General features: G+C 37.8%; 3 protein-coding genes across 3 annotated transcripts; 1 reads left to right on the top strand and 2 right to left on the bottom strand.

Moving 5' to 3' along the window:
• Positions 1 to 613: 613 nt before the first annotated feature.
• Positions 614 to 4,851, bottom strand: nr5a5 (nuclear receptor subfamily 5, group A, member 5). Its single transcript, XM_040040142.1, has 7 exons — positions 4,251 to 4,851; positions 3,385 to 3,500; positions 2,968 to 3,109; positions 1,944 to 2,701; positions 1,644 to 1,763; positions 1,402 to 1,549; positions 614 to 1,311 (listed from the first exon to the last, which is right to left on the bottom strand). Exons 1-7 carry the CDS (start codon positions 4,348 to 4,350, stop codon positions 1,064 to 1,066), a joined length of 1,632 nt encoding a protein of 543 aa, XP_039896076.1. The 5' UTR covers positions 4,351 to 4,851; the 3' UTR covers positions 614 to 1,063.
• Positions 4,852 to 7,229: 2,378 nt separating this feature from the next.
• On the bottom strand, positions 7,230 to 9,015 carry soul5 (heme-binding protein soul5). Its single transcript, XM_040040619.1, has 7 exons — positions 8,908 to 9,015; positions 8,742 to 8,801; positions 8,537 to 8,618; positions 8,337 to 8,457; positions 7,845 to 7,981; positions 7,598 to 7,761; positions 7,230 to 7,441 (listed from the first exon to the last, which is right to left on the bottom strand). Coding segments are annotated over exons 1-7 (660 nt in total). The 5' UTR covers positions 8,910 to 9,015; the 3' UTR covers positions 7,230 to 7,347.
• Positions 9,016 to 11,164: 2,149 nt separating this feature from the next.
• LOC120738946 (retinol dehydrogenase 8) lies at positions 11,165 to 15,444 on the top strand. Its single transcript, XM_040040548.1, has 7 exons — positions 11,165 to 11,568; positions 12,502 to 12,637; positions 12,731 to 12,892; positions 12,992 to 13,171; positions 13,265 to 13,358; positions 13,522 to 13,705; positions 14,617 to 15,444. Exons 2-7 carry the CDS (start codon positions 12,535 to 12,537, stop codon positions 14,824 to 14,826), a joined length of 933 nt encoding a protein of 310 aa, XP_039896482.1. The 5' UTR covers positions 11,165 to 11,568; positions 12,502 to 12,534; the 3' UTR covers positions 14,827 to 15,444.
• Positions 15,445 to 15,545: the final 101 nt, after the last annotated feature.

Genomic DNA, 15,545 nt, shown 5'->3' with positions numbered 1-15,545 from the left:
CTCTTCTCTCTCTCTCTCAAACCACTGCCTGCAAGATATGTGTTTTTGAATGAGATTCCATTACTGATATAAAATAATGTTAAACAGTGATTAGGAAATAAATGATAAATTTGTGTGTGAGGAGTAGTGCAAATGGAATTGGTGGACTTTTGTATTTATGTGTTTGTTAAAACTAGTATTTGGTAGTTAACAGCCTTTTATTTTTTTTCTTTTCTTGATTCAGTGCAATTTCACCCCTAGAAATCCCCTTATCATTGAGAAGTGTATTTATTTGCTTTAATTTAGACGGTGCATTTGATGTTTAGTTTCAGGTTATCCTTTTTTTTTCCTTTAGTTTTTCTTTCTTTTTTTTGGTTTAGGTTATAAGTCATGTAGTCATTTCATAGAAGTTGTCATAACATTGGTTTTCTTTCCCTTGTTTTTGGATCTGTGCCAGCACACTATAAATGTTCATTCCATAAACGGACTTAACTGACTTCTTTGGCAACTTAACCAGATGAATAAAATCCATTTTAAATCATCTACATCTTGTTTTTCATCTTCATGTTTCTTTCCCACATTCATTTGTTTTTATTGTAGTACTTGGAGCAGTAATAATTGAAAAAATTGTTAAAGGTAAAATCAGCTGGAAAGAAGTTTCCTTGCGTAATAGTGAGAAAATAGCACCAATATGTCATAATTTTCCTCTTAAGTACACACAGAGACTTGTGTAAAAATGTAAAACTTTATTGATGCATTTTTCTTTCCTCTTTAGACAGTTAAGCTCTTCCTGATTACTAAAAGCAACACGTTAGTGCTTGGTTCTCACATTTCTCAAGAATACTGTTAAAGAAACTGATGAGCTATTTGGCTGTGGTAACACTGCAGGCAATAGACTTGGCCAAAGCATTGCATGGGTACGCAAATACTTCTTTGCACTGATGATCTGTGATAGATAGCTTTTCCCTTACTTTCAACAATCATAAAAAGTAATGGAAAGGTGAATGTGGAAGGCAGAAAAGAACGTACCAACTTTACAGCAGCATACTGTGGCCACTCTGGTACCACAAGTGATATCATCTTCTCAGCTGTGCTTGGTGTGCAGCATCTCTGTAAGTAGAGAGTTACAGGGCAAATCTCCTTGAAGATGGCGCTGGTACAAATAGTCCTCAATTTGCAAGCTAATGCTGCGAACTTCAGGCAGCCGAAGAAGCAACTGGCCAAACTTGTCACAATGTCCTGGATGATTTTGCTGAGTGTACTCCATCAGCGCCCTGTTGACTCGCTCTTGAGTTTGCTCTACCTGCCTGCGGTTATGCACTGACTTCACATCTAGAGCAGAAAAAAACCCACACAACACAAACATAATTAACGTTGAACAAAAGCTACATTGGATATGTGTCTTCGAGAAAAATTGCTCACCGGGGTTAAATAGCACCAGGTATTTGAGACAGACAAACTCGTGTCTGTCCAAGTGGAGTGCCTTAAGTTTGGATACTAGGTCTTGGGTCCTTGATACCAGGCTACTCAGTGTCACTCCTGCCTGGGAAATGATGGTTGACACCTCAATCTGCATCAGAATAAGACAAAGAATGTGCTCATTATTACTTCCATTTCTTTGAAACATTTCTAAATGTAAGAATGCAGCATTTTAAAGTAGAAACCTGTTGTCCTGTGACCAGATATATGCAGCCTTCTTTGCCATACGTCACTTGTCTACATAAGTGATCTAGTACCAGCAGCTCACTCCAACAGCTCTGCAACAGCACCATTTGGTCTTCCACCTATTGGAAAGATTTTGCGTGTAGTTGCAAATGAAAGATTACACTGGATGGCCTCAATTAAGGACGCATGCATGTTAAGGAACAAATGGGATAGATCTACTCTAACAGCTAATTAATCATTGTATCGCTAGAAAAGTGTTATTAATTTCATGTGTATCCCATGAGTTAATGGTTCCTCACCATCAGCTCCTTAAAGAGGGAACTGTTTCTGGCCCACTCCACTAGACAAAACAGAGTCTGGTCAGCCATTTTGCACATAATGCTGAATGTATTCAGACGGTCGTGCTTGCCTCGGTTGGCCTGTTCTCTCTGAAGACTGGCCAGAACTTTGGCATTCAGCTGGCTCTCATCCTGTTCCCCTTCCAGCAGTTGGCTTAAGAAGTTAGGTGTAAGCGCTGATGATAGAGGGTTGGTTGGTGTTTGAGTGGGAGCCTGGGATACAGGAGTGGTTAAGCTTTTTGTTGAACAGGGTGATGATTCTAGTGTACTTCTTGGTGTGAATGAGCTGTTTGGGGTTGAATGCCCTGTATAGTTTAGAGGAACTGGGCTGTAGCCAAAAGGCACTTCCAACTTCTCCTCAGGGTGTCCAGGGAAAGTGCAGTGGTACAGTCCAGGGTAAGGCAGGGATGGAGGAGTAAGACCTCTGTTTGTGTTCACAGTGCAGTCCAGAGACATGGGTTCACTTGACTGCCCCATGCAAGAAGTATACATGTGGGGTTGATTAACAGCTTCAGAAGTTAATGGATGACTGATGCAGCTGGTTACCACCTGGAGGTCATTTAGAGCGTGGGGACCATGTATTTGTCCAGTTTCTACCTTAATCCTGTAGGGATCAGTGTTTGACTGGTGATACACCTTTTGCTGTTTCATTTGTCTGTCCCTGCGGTAGAGGGGCCCAAATTTGTTCCTGCCTCCTCTCATACGATCTGCTCTGACCGCTGATGAGAGAACATCAAACAAATATTTAATTATAAACAAAAATATGTAAAAGATCATCTTAAAAAAATTACAATCTCACTCCATTTAGAGTTTGCAATCATTTACATAATTTACAATCTGGGTCAGCACTGCTTTATGAGTTCTTAGATAAGTCTCAAGGGAGGCAAAAAAAAAAAAAACCTTGCGTATCAGTGAAAGAGAAAGCCTGTTGCAACTGAATGGTCTACAAATTAGCTGTGAATGAAGTGGTGGCAATTTGGTGTACCTTCTTTCTTCATACCCACAGCTAAACACTTCTGGAAGCGGCAGAATGGGCAACGTTTTCTCTGAGAAAGGTTCATGGGGCACCTCTGTTGCTCTGCACAGGTGTAATGTTTGTTGTTTTGCACTGAACGTTTAAAGAAGCCCTGCAAAGAAAATGAGAGAGAGGGAAGCTTTATGCACACCACAAAACCATAGATATCTACATGTGCATCATTATTGTCGTAGAACTACGGGACATGTATCTCTTAATATATCTGTAGTACCAGATTATAGCTATCTGATGTTTAATTCAAAACCATTAATGTGTTATTTATTGTGGACTCATAAGTCACTTTGGTTTTGCAGTTAACAAAGCTAAGATGACTTTTGGTGGCATAAAAGAATGCATATTTTGCACTGCCCAAACCTTATCCTTTACCTTGCAGCTCTCACAGGTAAGAAGTCCATAGTGGTATCCTGACACTTTGTCTCCACAGACAGGACAGCTGTCCTCTGAGTCCAGTCTACTCTCTGCCTCTGTCTTTTGCTCCTGAGCTGAGGACCAGTAATATTTAATGACAAGATTTACATTATGACACAAACTTCACCGTTTGAGGGTGTTCTTCTTCTTCTTCTTCTTTTTTAAACAATGTTTTGTTTCAATGATATGCAAAGCTACTGCTTAAACTGAATACACTTTTCATATCAAATATGTGATGTATATAATATGTTGGAAATTAGTATACTTGGTAAGGTTGCAAGGAATCATGTGTGCCGTGCCAAGTATAATATTTCAAGTCATCTAAAACAGGAGGATAATTAGCAATCAGACATGAGTTAGAATTTTGTAAATCCTGAGTGGCTAAAGAGACTAGAATGCTGTGCTGCTGAAGTGTAAAAGTGTCATCTAACAGGGTTTATTGCCCAGCTGCTGAAAGAACAGTGGGCAGGACCATCGCTTTGCTGTAGACAGTAACTTATCACTGGGCTTGATTTGCTTGACTATGATCACAGATATGACCCTTACATAATATCCAGAACTATTCTCTCTATCTCCTCTATGACAGAAGGGAATCTTCTGGGAACCACTTTAAAACCTTTTGTTTGTTTTGTTATTCTAAATGTGTTTTTTCAAATGAACGTTTTTCATAATATACATTTACAGACAATGTTAAAACCTGCTTCAACTTTCAAAGTATGAACTTTTTAACACAGGTAGTTTCACACAACATTTTTAAAATATATCTATTGACACCTACATACCAGTTCACTATTGACCCATAGCCACTTTCATCTAGTACTCACATGTTGATGATCCCTCCAAATTGATCAAATCCTCTTGATAGTTACCAGGGTGGTGAACAAGAGGCTGGTGCTGCTGTAGGTGATAACCTGGTAGGTCCATTTTGATAAGTGGGACACTGACTCAGCCCAGTTTGAACTTCATTGTAGCAGAGATCAGGAGACCGCAGACACTGCAGGTGGCAGGTGAGCAGGCCCAACCAGCGGCTGTGGACTGATCTTGTTTAAGGCCTACATGTGGACTTCGATCTATAGTGAGTGTCATAAAACCTCTCCTGATTGGCACTCCTACCAGCTAGTCTGTCAGCAAGCAAGCCAATCAACCACACATAGGTTGATAAGTCAAATAGCCACCTGCTGGAATCTTCCTGTAGTGAAATCATGTCAGTATCATTAAGGTACTCTGAGCTCACCTGATAAGAATCATTTAGTACACATAATCACTTTATTCAAACTACAGACATTCTGATTTTATTTGTCATTCCCTCCATTATACTTGTAATTCTGAGCTGATAATGTAGGGTTTGGGTGAATGAAGATCTGATGCTAGGGTCAGTGTTATATAAAAGACTCAAAATGAATTTGCAGTGACATGGAAATATAATTACACAGGTTTTACCAGCAGAATGCATTGATAATTCTATGCAAAGATGTATTCTAAATTAAAAGAATAAGGAGGAATTTATGCCTTTATTGCCTTTATGAGCAATATTTATTTAAAAGAGTATCAACAGAATTATTTAACTTTTCGACAGTTTGATAAATTGGTTACCAACCTAATGATCAATCTCTTTCAAAGAGTCATAGTGTGGAAAATGAGAAATTTAGTATAGTAGGATTTCTTTGTATTCTTTTAAAATGTAATTATTGGTCCATGTAACCTCTTTATGTAGTGTTATTTATTTAAAACCCATCTCAGAGTTGTTTCATTTAATTAGTGTGTAATGTCAAAGTAATTAGCTGACAGACATCTGGAATGACATCCCAGGAATGTAGTGGGGTATTTGTATTTGTATAAAGTAGTGTTTCCTTTAAAGTATGCATCAGTGGATCATTAAGTAGCAAACAATGTATCTCCAACAACAGCAACATTATATATTCTTAGTATAACATGAGAAAATCCTTTCAGAGAAGGAGAAACTACAGACGGCAATTGTAATATCCAAAATTTTAAACTATGCTACAGGTAATAAGAGGCTACAAAGCAGTAAAACGCATTAGAATGTTTTCGTGACCTTTATTCCAAAGCCAAGGGCAGGTGGTCATGGCACCCATTAACTAGTAAACAAATTATGACATTCCAAAGAAAAAAAGGGGTCTCTTTACTTTTCTAAGTGGCATATTAAGCTCCAAGGGTGTAGATTTGGCATGGGACATGTCCCCACCAATATCCAGCGATTATTGAATTGTCCCCACCAATAATTTGATCTCTTCGAGTAAAGAAAAACAAAACCGATAGAAATTAAAAAAAAAAAAAAGCGATCTGTCAACGTCTCATTCACCCAGCGGTGCAGAAAGAGTTAAATTACGTTCTCTACTGGAGTCCTACGTCATGTGACAAATATGGCCAATGTGATTGGCTGTGCCTTTCAGGGAGCTCTGTTTAGTTTTAGCAGCGGCAATCCTGCGCTGCGAGGACCTGCAAGGAGGAGAGGAGGATGGCAGCAAAAAGAACCTGGATATAAGAAAGTATTTTTCAAAGAAACCTGTAAGTCACTTAAAGTCGAGTTCACTCATAAAACCTGTCCATCATAATAAAGTTACAGGCTATGCAAGGCATACATGCCAACTCTCCCGTTTTTTCTCGGACAATCCCGAATTTCAGTGCCCCTCTTATTACTCTTTCTGGGTTGCAAAATAAACTTTGTTGTATGTAGCTGTGCAAACTTCAAATATCTGAACCGGGGAGAACAGCAAACTCCCGGCACATCGTTTTAGGCTTTGGCCCACATCAGTCTAAAATTGTATGTAACCATGAATAACGTGTTACCATGTCCATAGGAAAGACTGGACAGTATAGATGTAAAACAAATATGCCAGCAGTTTATCTCAGTTAATGAGAGGAGAAGGCCTGTGTTTGGCTCCTTCACATAGTGGACATTGAGTTGTTGTGTGGGACACCAGTAGTCCATGTCTGTTGCTGTAACAGTAGTTCATGTTTAGAGTAAAACATCCCAGCTCACTGACTTGATAGGGGCAATAGTGTGCCTAAAATGTTGCATAATTTAGCTAAGAGATCTGTTACTTTGTGGTAATCTTAGATGAGTAGTTTTATGGGCAAAAACCACCAGGTCATTCAGTGTTCCCTTAGTGCTAATGTATCAGAGATGTTGGTGTAGTATAACTGAAGAAATGTTGTTAAGTCCTTAAAGTCATATTCTTTTATTGTCATGACTGTATTTTAAGCTATTTTTATTTTTGTATGATATCTGATTTATATGGAATATGGTTGAAGTAAACTAAAGTATAAAATACTTAGTCAGTCATTTGTTTAATAGTAATTTAACATTATATAATTCACATATAAAACTATGAATTGTAATTTTAAATGGTTTAAAAGCATGTAGAATAGCATATGTAAGCAAGTATACCCCCCCCCCCCCCCCTTTTTTTTTTTTTTTTTTTTATCAAGAAGCAAAGACGAAAAGGAAAAAAAGGGCTCGGTGGTTGAATCATCCGTCCCCACCAATGCCAAAACCAAATCTACCTTGTTAAGCTCACAGCCTTTGTTCAGTGTCCTCCTTCCTTCATTTAAATGCAAAGTACTGCAAAAGTAGCTAAAATATGCAAAGACTGAAGCCCTGGGAAGCGTTTGGAATTCTGGGTGCAGTTGTGCAGCCTAATAGTGTCATCTAGTGGCATTGAGTAGTACTGCTAAACACGACTGCGATTGGATACTTGTGGGTTATTTTTTTCATTCAGTATTGTCACTGCAGCTGTTGTAAGATCAACAGAGGTGGATTGATTAGAAAGAATCAAGAGTCAATGCTTAAAGTTTTATTAAAAGAAGGAAATCACAGACAAGCTGTTGTTAATCCACAGGTATACGGTGCATTCAGCTTATATTTTTGCATGGGTCTTACAATTCACAGTGAGTCAATTAATCTGTTTCCTCACTGCTTTTTTCTTCACACACCGGCTCATCCTCAGCAACAAACCAGACCTCGTTGTGGCGGTTAAACATCCTCATTGGACTGCAAGAAACATGAAAGACCACACAGAAACACGGAACACAGGGACGCACACAGACACAGATTCACATTAGAATAATCAAGAAAATAGTTTAAACTGAAGCTGTTTTTGATGCTTTCGTTCACATGTTTTTCTTCTAATGATGGAGATTACTTTACCTGTTGTATCCAACAGCACAGTGGGATCCTTTTTTGTATTTTGCTTTAACTGAATCAAGAGTTTTACTCAGGTCATTAGCATTACTGCTGTCAGAAAAGGTCGTCATCCATCCTCCGTAGCTATATGCATACACTTTCATATCTGGAGTGTCAGTGATGTACACCTGCAAATCATGATGAAACTATCTGTCATCAAATAATTTCCTATTAAATATTTGCCACTATTTTTTTAGTTTAAAAAACATACGTCTGAATTAGTAGGTTTGGGAGGATTTTCCTGATGTTCTGTCGGCAGCAGGAAACTCATTGTGTAGGTGCCCATTTGCCAAAATCTCTTGTCTGGTATTTTCACCACAACAGGACTGGTCATTTGAATTTTCTTTCCTGAATGCAAACACAAATATGTTTTTTGGGAACTGAAACAAACATCACAACGAAGAAGCACACAAAATGAAGAAAAGAATACAAAAACACGCAGGTTTTCTTACTAAAATATCCAATAAAACCACGAGACTACCACTGCTCCCTGAATATAACCAAATACAGTAATTATGTTTGGTCAAAGGCCATTTTAAATTTAGACGTGTCACGTGTTCAAAACTGGCTTAAAACCCTCACTATATATAGATTGTATTTTAAGAAAAGAAACTCCATTTACAAATAGCTGTTATCTGTGTTCATATACACGGGGTTAATAGAGTATTGAATGTGAAACACAATTAGATAAACACATACGCACCCATCTGGTTCTCACCACTGATGTATTTGAACAGTCGATTAAATGCTACTGGCATTGCCATTTCCATGAAGAAGGATTTCTCATTAGTTGAGACCCATTTCACAGAGTCATAGTGACGCACCTGAAATACATGAACAAACATATTTTAACTGGTGTTTTTATAACTTTGCTACACCTAAAATATGAAAAAAATATTTTACCTCATAATCCTTGGTCTTACAAATCAAATCGAACAGCAGGCACTCTGGTGTCTCAGTGCAGAAGCTTAACTCAGAGGAGTTGCTGTGAAGTTACAGAGGAAAATGCTTTTTAAAGAAGTTTTACAAGTCCATAGCAACAACTACCTGCGATAGGTATTGACTAAAACTGTGCTCACTATCTTCAGTTCAAATTCAGGTCTCTTACCCAACTCTAGCTTCAGCTGTTAGAACCAGAAGAAAACAAACAAGTCCTGAAACAAAAATCCTGAAAGGCACATTTAAAGTTACTTTGCTTGTCTATTTGATTTACTTCTTACATTATATAGGGTTATTTGCTTTGAAGACCTTCTGGAAATTAAAATTGTACTTACATCTTGGCTGACTGTTGTCTGCTTTCAAAAATGGAATGTCTGCAGTCTTGTCCAGTGCTCTGCTTATAAAGAGCTGGTTATGAAAACTGACCACTCCCTAAAGCTAGAACACAAAACATCCAAAGGAGTAACAGAGGGAATACAAAACAGTAACAAGAGAATCTGGCAGGAATTATGTGCTGCTTAAATGTTATGAAACCTCTTTCATAACATCCAATAACATCTATCAAATTCAGATGATTAGGAGATGAAATATTATCTCTACTATTCTGTACCAGAGAGTTACACAGTACAGCATTTAACATAAGCCCTCAGAGTGGAGCTAATATTTTTCACTAATTTTATGCAACATCAGGTGAGGGTAAATTAGACTAGTGTTAACAGTTTTGTAACACAGAACATCAGGAACATAAAATATAACAAAATAAGGATAATTAAATAAGTTTCAGATCCAGTGGCTAAACTTTGATATAAGTAAAATTACCTTTGCAATAATGATTAGTATTAAGTGGAATTAATATTAGGTTCAAACTTGAACAAATCGGATCCCAAGAGTGCCACAACAGTCTGTACAAATTGTGACTGAACATCATGTGAAGCATTAGCTCAAATATTCAAAATGAATAGTTCTCATGCAGTATTATTTTCTTTCACATTGTGAAAAAATGTCTTAGGTTACCCCCTGGCACTGGTATACACATTTAAACAGAGACAAGGAAGTACCTGAGACATAATGATGAACCATATTAGTGTTCATGTCTCAAGAGAATTCACATTGTACCTTTTGTTGGTACAGATCGCGTGATATGTGTTTTGTACCCTCAGAACACTAAATTCTTCTTGCTTGTCCCCATTCGGTGTCATGCAACCTGAATACAACAGAAACTTGGATTTAAATGTTTGTCCTTTTGTTGTTAAGAAAAAGAATACAAAAAAAGAGAAAATCCTTAAACTTGAGTATTGAGTTAGTTGTTGGTCTTATTGTTGTAAGTCTGTAGTTCTTGCTGGTTGACTGTTATGTAGCTACTGGGATACTTAATCCAACCCTTGTTCTTTCTAACTGTAAAGAAAATAAACATCTGTCATGCAAGAAGTAGTAATCCTAAACTGAACCCTTTTTCATCTTAATAGTGCCGTGAGCCCACAGTGTGCAGTGTGGTATTTCCTTCCTTTTACTAGTCTGAAAGGACCGATCTGGTTCTGCAGATGTGTAGAGTATATTTAAAGCATTTGAGCATGAAGGTTTTTTTTGTTTTTTTTACATGTGCGTGCAAGCTGACTGGTTTGCCCAAGAGGAAGTAGTCATTGCTATCATTCAAAGCTGTGTGAACCCTATAAATATTATAAAAAAAAGAATATGATTTTATTCTTTTCAGGACCAATTCATGTAACTTGAAACAAATGTCTCCACTTCTAAACATGCACTTCCACGTTATTGTCTGTCATAGTTACCTCTTATAAATGTTAATGTAAACTTTAGGGTGAACCTCGCGCCAAATAACCTTTTCTTTTCACAGAAAAATACAAACAGTCACTAAACTAAACTCTAGGAATCCTTATTTATGATTTTCTTGTTTGTCATTCATGACAAGTAAGTTTATAATTTATAGACATAATGCCTTATAAATGTATGCTAAACTGACAGGAGTTGGAAAACCTCTCTTTGTAAAACTGTCCTTTAAATACTTATTAAGAGCACATTTCCTATTGTTATGCAACAGCTGAACAGTACAATGTTTTCCCCTGCCAGGGCAGAATATCAGAATATAGCACAAATGATTAACCTTACAGCGACATTACGTCACGTGACTGTATGTATATATGTATATACTCAGAAAGATATACAATTTTCTCTTTGCCTTGCCTGTGACACTGTGTTTTTGTCTGTGGGTAAAAACTTTTTTAAACACAGCCCTTCTACGCAAATACTCATATCCGTACATTGGATATTCTCAGCATTTGCACCTCAAATATAAACAAACATTAGACGAGATTCAGAAAAATTGCTTCATTGAAAAGAGTGATTTGAAACTAAGGAAAAAACACCAAGTATGTTGTGCAACTTCATAGATCCTGTAACACTAACACGTTATTACTTCACCTTTTTGAGTCAGTTGCTGAACTATTTTCAGTAATGCGTACTGTAACCATTTCATTATAGCGGTAACCTCTGAAGCCTGTCGATGTAACCTCCAGCTCTGAGTTCAGGAAAACAAGTGTGACCTATAGTGGTTACAATGACGAACTGCAACAGCATTTTAAATAAGGGTATGAATGTGGTATTTTCCATGGACTACAACAGGAAACCTAGATCTCGTTTTACAGTAAACTTTGTTAACCATCGTTTTCTAGAACATTTCGTTTTACATTTATATAATTTATTAACATTTCTAAGGGCATAAGGCTGCTACAGGAGCAGCAACAACCACGGCGTGGCTGCTGTTTTCAACGGAGCTGCTGTTGTTGGCTAAAAAACTACAACACCCATGTACTGCGTTGGCCTGACTGACCTTAGATAATCACTGGGCTTATGTAGCCGTGTCCCAGTCTTGCCTCTGCTCTCCGAATGCTGCGCTACGAAGTTGAGTGAGCTACTAGTTTATTACTGTCTCTTTATTTCTCGTATCCACAGTTGTGAAGAAAGCGCTGTTCGCTCCACAGGTTGGTATATTACAATATCAACTACAAACAAAACTACATGCCTCTAGGGTTCGACTTGAATGTGGTTAACTCGTCCTGTAGGGATTTACAGTGTCTGCTGCAGGCTATTCATTCTGCAGTGATAGTTTATGTTGACTCACTACAAATTGTATACCAAGTACTTTGCTTTACCACAGTGTACTTTATTAATTAGCATTGAACTGTTATAGTGTAATTATACTTAAATGTGTAACGGAAAAAATATTGTAATTTTTTATTTCAATAAATTTCTCTTGGGATGCCGTGAGACTTAATATATAACTACAAAGCAATACTATCTTTAAAAAAAACCCCTAATGTTAAGAATTATTACACTTGGTCTCTAAACGTGTTATTCTATTCTCTTCATAATACCGCTTCTTTAAAATAACTCTTTATAATATGTCCTTATGTGAATATCTGTTGGTTCCATTCTGAATAAAAAGGTGTTGGGCTTTGGTAAGGCAGACAAACATTCCAGCACACATTAAGCAGATTAGCGCCAATGTAATCTTTTAACAAATAACAAAGGCACTCTAGTCTTAATATCACTTCACATGGACACACAAGAAGTGACCTATTGTTAAATATTTTTTTTAAGTTAATCAGTAAATTGTCAACCAGTGCATTATGTGAGTGATCAGTTTTTGCTGTTTTATATATATATACATGTATATACATATATATGTATATATATACACGTATATACATATATATATATATACATAAATATTAAAAAGAAGTATTTAACAATAACATTTCTTCTTTTTATCCAATTCATGGGAAGAAATAAAATAATCTCCAACTAAGCTAGATGTATATGCCAATAGAGTGATTACTACAAAGACTTTACATTGGCTGAAAAATATTCCTTTAATAATATTTCTCTTTTCTCAACATTGCTTGACTGACCAGTCAAGACCACCTGAACCTTTAGGTCAAAGATCAATGAGCATGGCGACCCGGAGGGTGCTGGTGACTGGGTGTTCTTCTGGCATTGGCTTGGCTGTGGCTGCACGGCTGGCCAAAGATGAACTGAGGCGGTTTAAAGGTCAGCTGATCAGTCTTTGCTTATAGTACAGGTAGGTGGTAGAAGTAACCATCATTGCTGACAGTCAGTGTGTTCCCTCTTTATCTGAGGCAGTGGTTGCCACCATGAGAGATCTTGGGAAACGGGGACCCTTGGAGAAAGCAGCAGGCGATTCCTTAAACAAAACCCTCGAAATCAAAGAGTTGGATGCCTGCTGTGAAACTTCCATCAAAGAATGTATCAACAGCTTGCCGAACAGACGGGTGGATGTTCTTGGTCTGTTTTTCCTCCATCTTGTAGATAAGCTTTAATTGAATTCAACATTTCTTTTTACAAGTATACAGTTTGAAAGCATAGTGTATTCTGTTGTTACAGTAAACAATGCTGGTGTTGGCATGATTGGGCCGCTGGAGTGCCAGAGTATCGATGCAATGAAGGAGCTGTTTGACACAAATTTCTTTGGCCTGGTGCGTCTGGTGAAAGAGGTGTTGCCTGACATGAAGCAGCGACAGAGTGGCCACATTGTGGTGATGAGCAGTGTCATGGGACTACAGGGTGTGTTTGTTTGTGCTGATAAAAAAACTTCAGAACATGCATACAATGTAGAAAAAACTAAAAGCTAACATCTTTCATAATATTTCCAACCAGGACTTCTGTTCAACGATGTCTACTCTGCATCCAAATTTGCTGTGGAAGGATTTTGTGAAAGTCTGGCAGTGCAAGCAATGAAGTTTAACATCAAGTGATTACATGTCCTGAAACATACTACAGCATTAAAAATGCAGCCAGCCCACAACAATAACTTGAGTTATCAGTAAGCCCACATTGGCAAAATATTAAAAACTTAATGAGTGTAAAGGGACAGTGGTCTTAATGTTATGTTTTTTTTATATCCTTGTTCAAAGGACAACTCTAGTAGAACCTGGCCCTGTGGTGACGGAGTTTGAAAGGAAAATGTACGAAAGTGCTGAGAAGATGGATCTATCAGGGACGGATGAAGAGACTGCCAGGATATTCAGGGAACTTTACCTTCCATACTCTAAAGAAATCTTTACTTCTTTAAGTCAGACACCAGAGGAAGTGGCTGAGGCAAGTGGTTAAAATTGTATTTTTAAAGGTACGGTAAAATAACATGTTTTTTAGTGAAAACTTATGAATGGGCCTGAAGTTCGGTCCTCTCTGGCACGGAGAGGCTGCCGGCAGAGCCCGCGGGCACGCCACTGCAACCCCCTCTGGCCTCTGCTCCGTAGCTGCTGGGTGACCTCTCGTTTGGGGCTCGACTCAGCTCTTCCCAGGAGGGTGGCACGGTTCCCCCCCTTTCGGTGGTCCTCCTCGGGTCCTCGTACTCTGGGGCCTCTGGATATCTGGGGCCTGGATCTCCTCCATACCTGCTTCACTGCCCTGGGGGACGGGGCTATGGCTCCCCACACTCCCTAGCAGATCGTTACATGGAGAAACCTTTGGAATACAAGCATGCTGATCCACACAGGTGTGCACACAGGTGTACACACGGGTGTTCACAGACGCGGACTACACCTTTCTTGGCTGCTGCCTCAAAGCACATTGTGCACTGTCTATCTTGCGTGCTGCACAATATCATTTAATGTTTAGTATCTACTGCTAGCTAGTTTATGGTGATGGTGCTGTATTTATTATGTTGCTCTTTTTTTGTTTGCTTTCTCTTCTGTTTTTTTTTCTCCATACAGGTGATCCAGGTGTTTTGTTTGTTTTTCTTTCTTTCTTCCCCCCTTTCTCTTTGTCCTATCCCCCAGTCATGTCTGTCCCGTTTGTAAAATAAATACATAATTATAATAAAGGTCAATCAAATGGACCAATACGGCAAGGCCATGATGATCCACTTGGTAAAATAAATCCGCTTGGCATCTTTCTTGGCCTTAAGACAACAATTCTGATGGCTAAAGATCCAAACGGGAAACAAAAAAAAAGAAAAAAAAAAGAAAACTTATGAATGTTTTAATTTTTTTGCTTTTATTTTTCAGCAAACAGTTAACGTGATCACAGCCAAGGACCCTCCTCTGCGTCACCAGACCAACAAAGTGTACATGCCCATGACTGCCCTCAAGCATGCAGATCCAACTGGCCGACTGCCTCTGCACACATTCTACAAGATGATCTTTAAACATGACCGCGTGTTTAGTGCTACGCTGGGGGTTCTGCGCCTTCTGCAGAGGAGAGCAGGAAAGAAATGATTCTGTGAATATGAGGATTCTATTGTTGCACAGATTAGAAGTATTATTCACGTGAAGATAATTCTCGAGAGCGATAGCTATGACTTTATTATATTATATTTTATTATATTATACTATATTATTTTATTTATAACACCCAACTGTAAGGTGATATATAGTTTCTTTCTGAGCAAAAGTGTTTATCATTTTATCAGTACAGTAGTAACTGAAAAAGTTGTGTTTATTACTAATTTGTGTAATATTTATGTACTTAACTGTCTACTAAGATTTCTGTCATACTCTTAATTTTAGATAAAACAAGAACTACTACACTGTAATGATGCTAACAAAATCTAAACGCAAAACTATTAAAACGATGTACTTGATTATATAAATTACATGCCTTTGATTTAACCTTTTTGCAGATAGAATACAAGAGTTGAGTCGATCTCAAAATAAATGTTGTGAATGCAAATAATAAAAGAGCAATGATTTAACATTTGAAATTAATGTTTGGGTCTCACCTCCACTGCAATAAGTTCCTGTGAATAGTCCTAATTGTATTTTGAGCAATCCTAGAGGTAAACATAATGTGGAAAATATGTTTGGGATAATTCAGTAACAGTGCCATCACATAGTTTGTCTAGCATAGCAACTCGAACAGGAGGTATCCAAAACTTTAATGTAAAAAGAGTGGACATTTGTACATTAACATTAAATTTATGTTAACTGTTAACTAA

Source organism: Simochromis diagramma, unplaced genomic scaffold (assembly GCF_900408965.1).
Source record: "Simochromis diagramma unplaced genomic scaffold, fSimDia1.1 OVJJ01000321.1, whole genome shotgun sequence".
NCBI lineage: Eukaryota > Metazoa > Chordata > Actinopteri > Cichliformes > Cichlidae > Simochromis > Simochromis diagramma.
The sequence above is the reverse complement of the archived record's forward strand: the minus strand, read 5'-3'. Positions and strand labels throughout refer to the sequence as shown.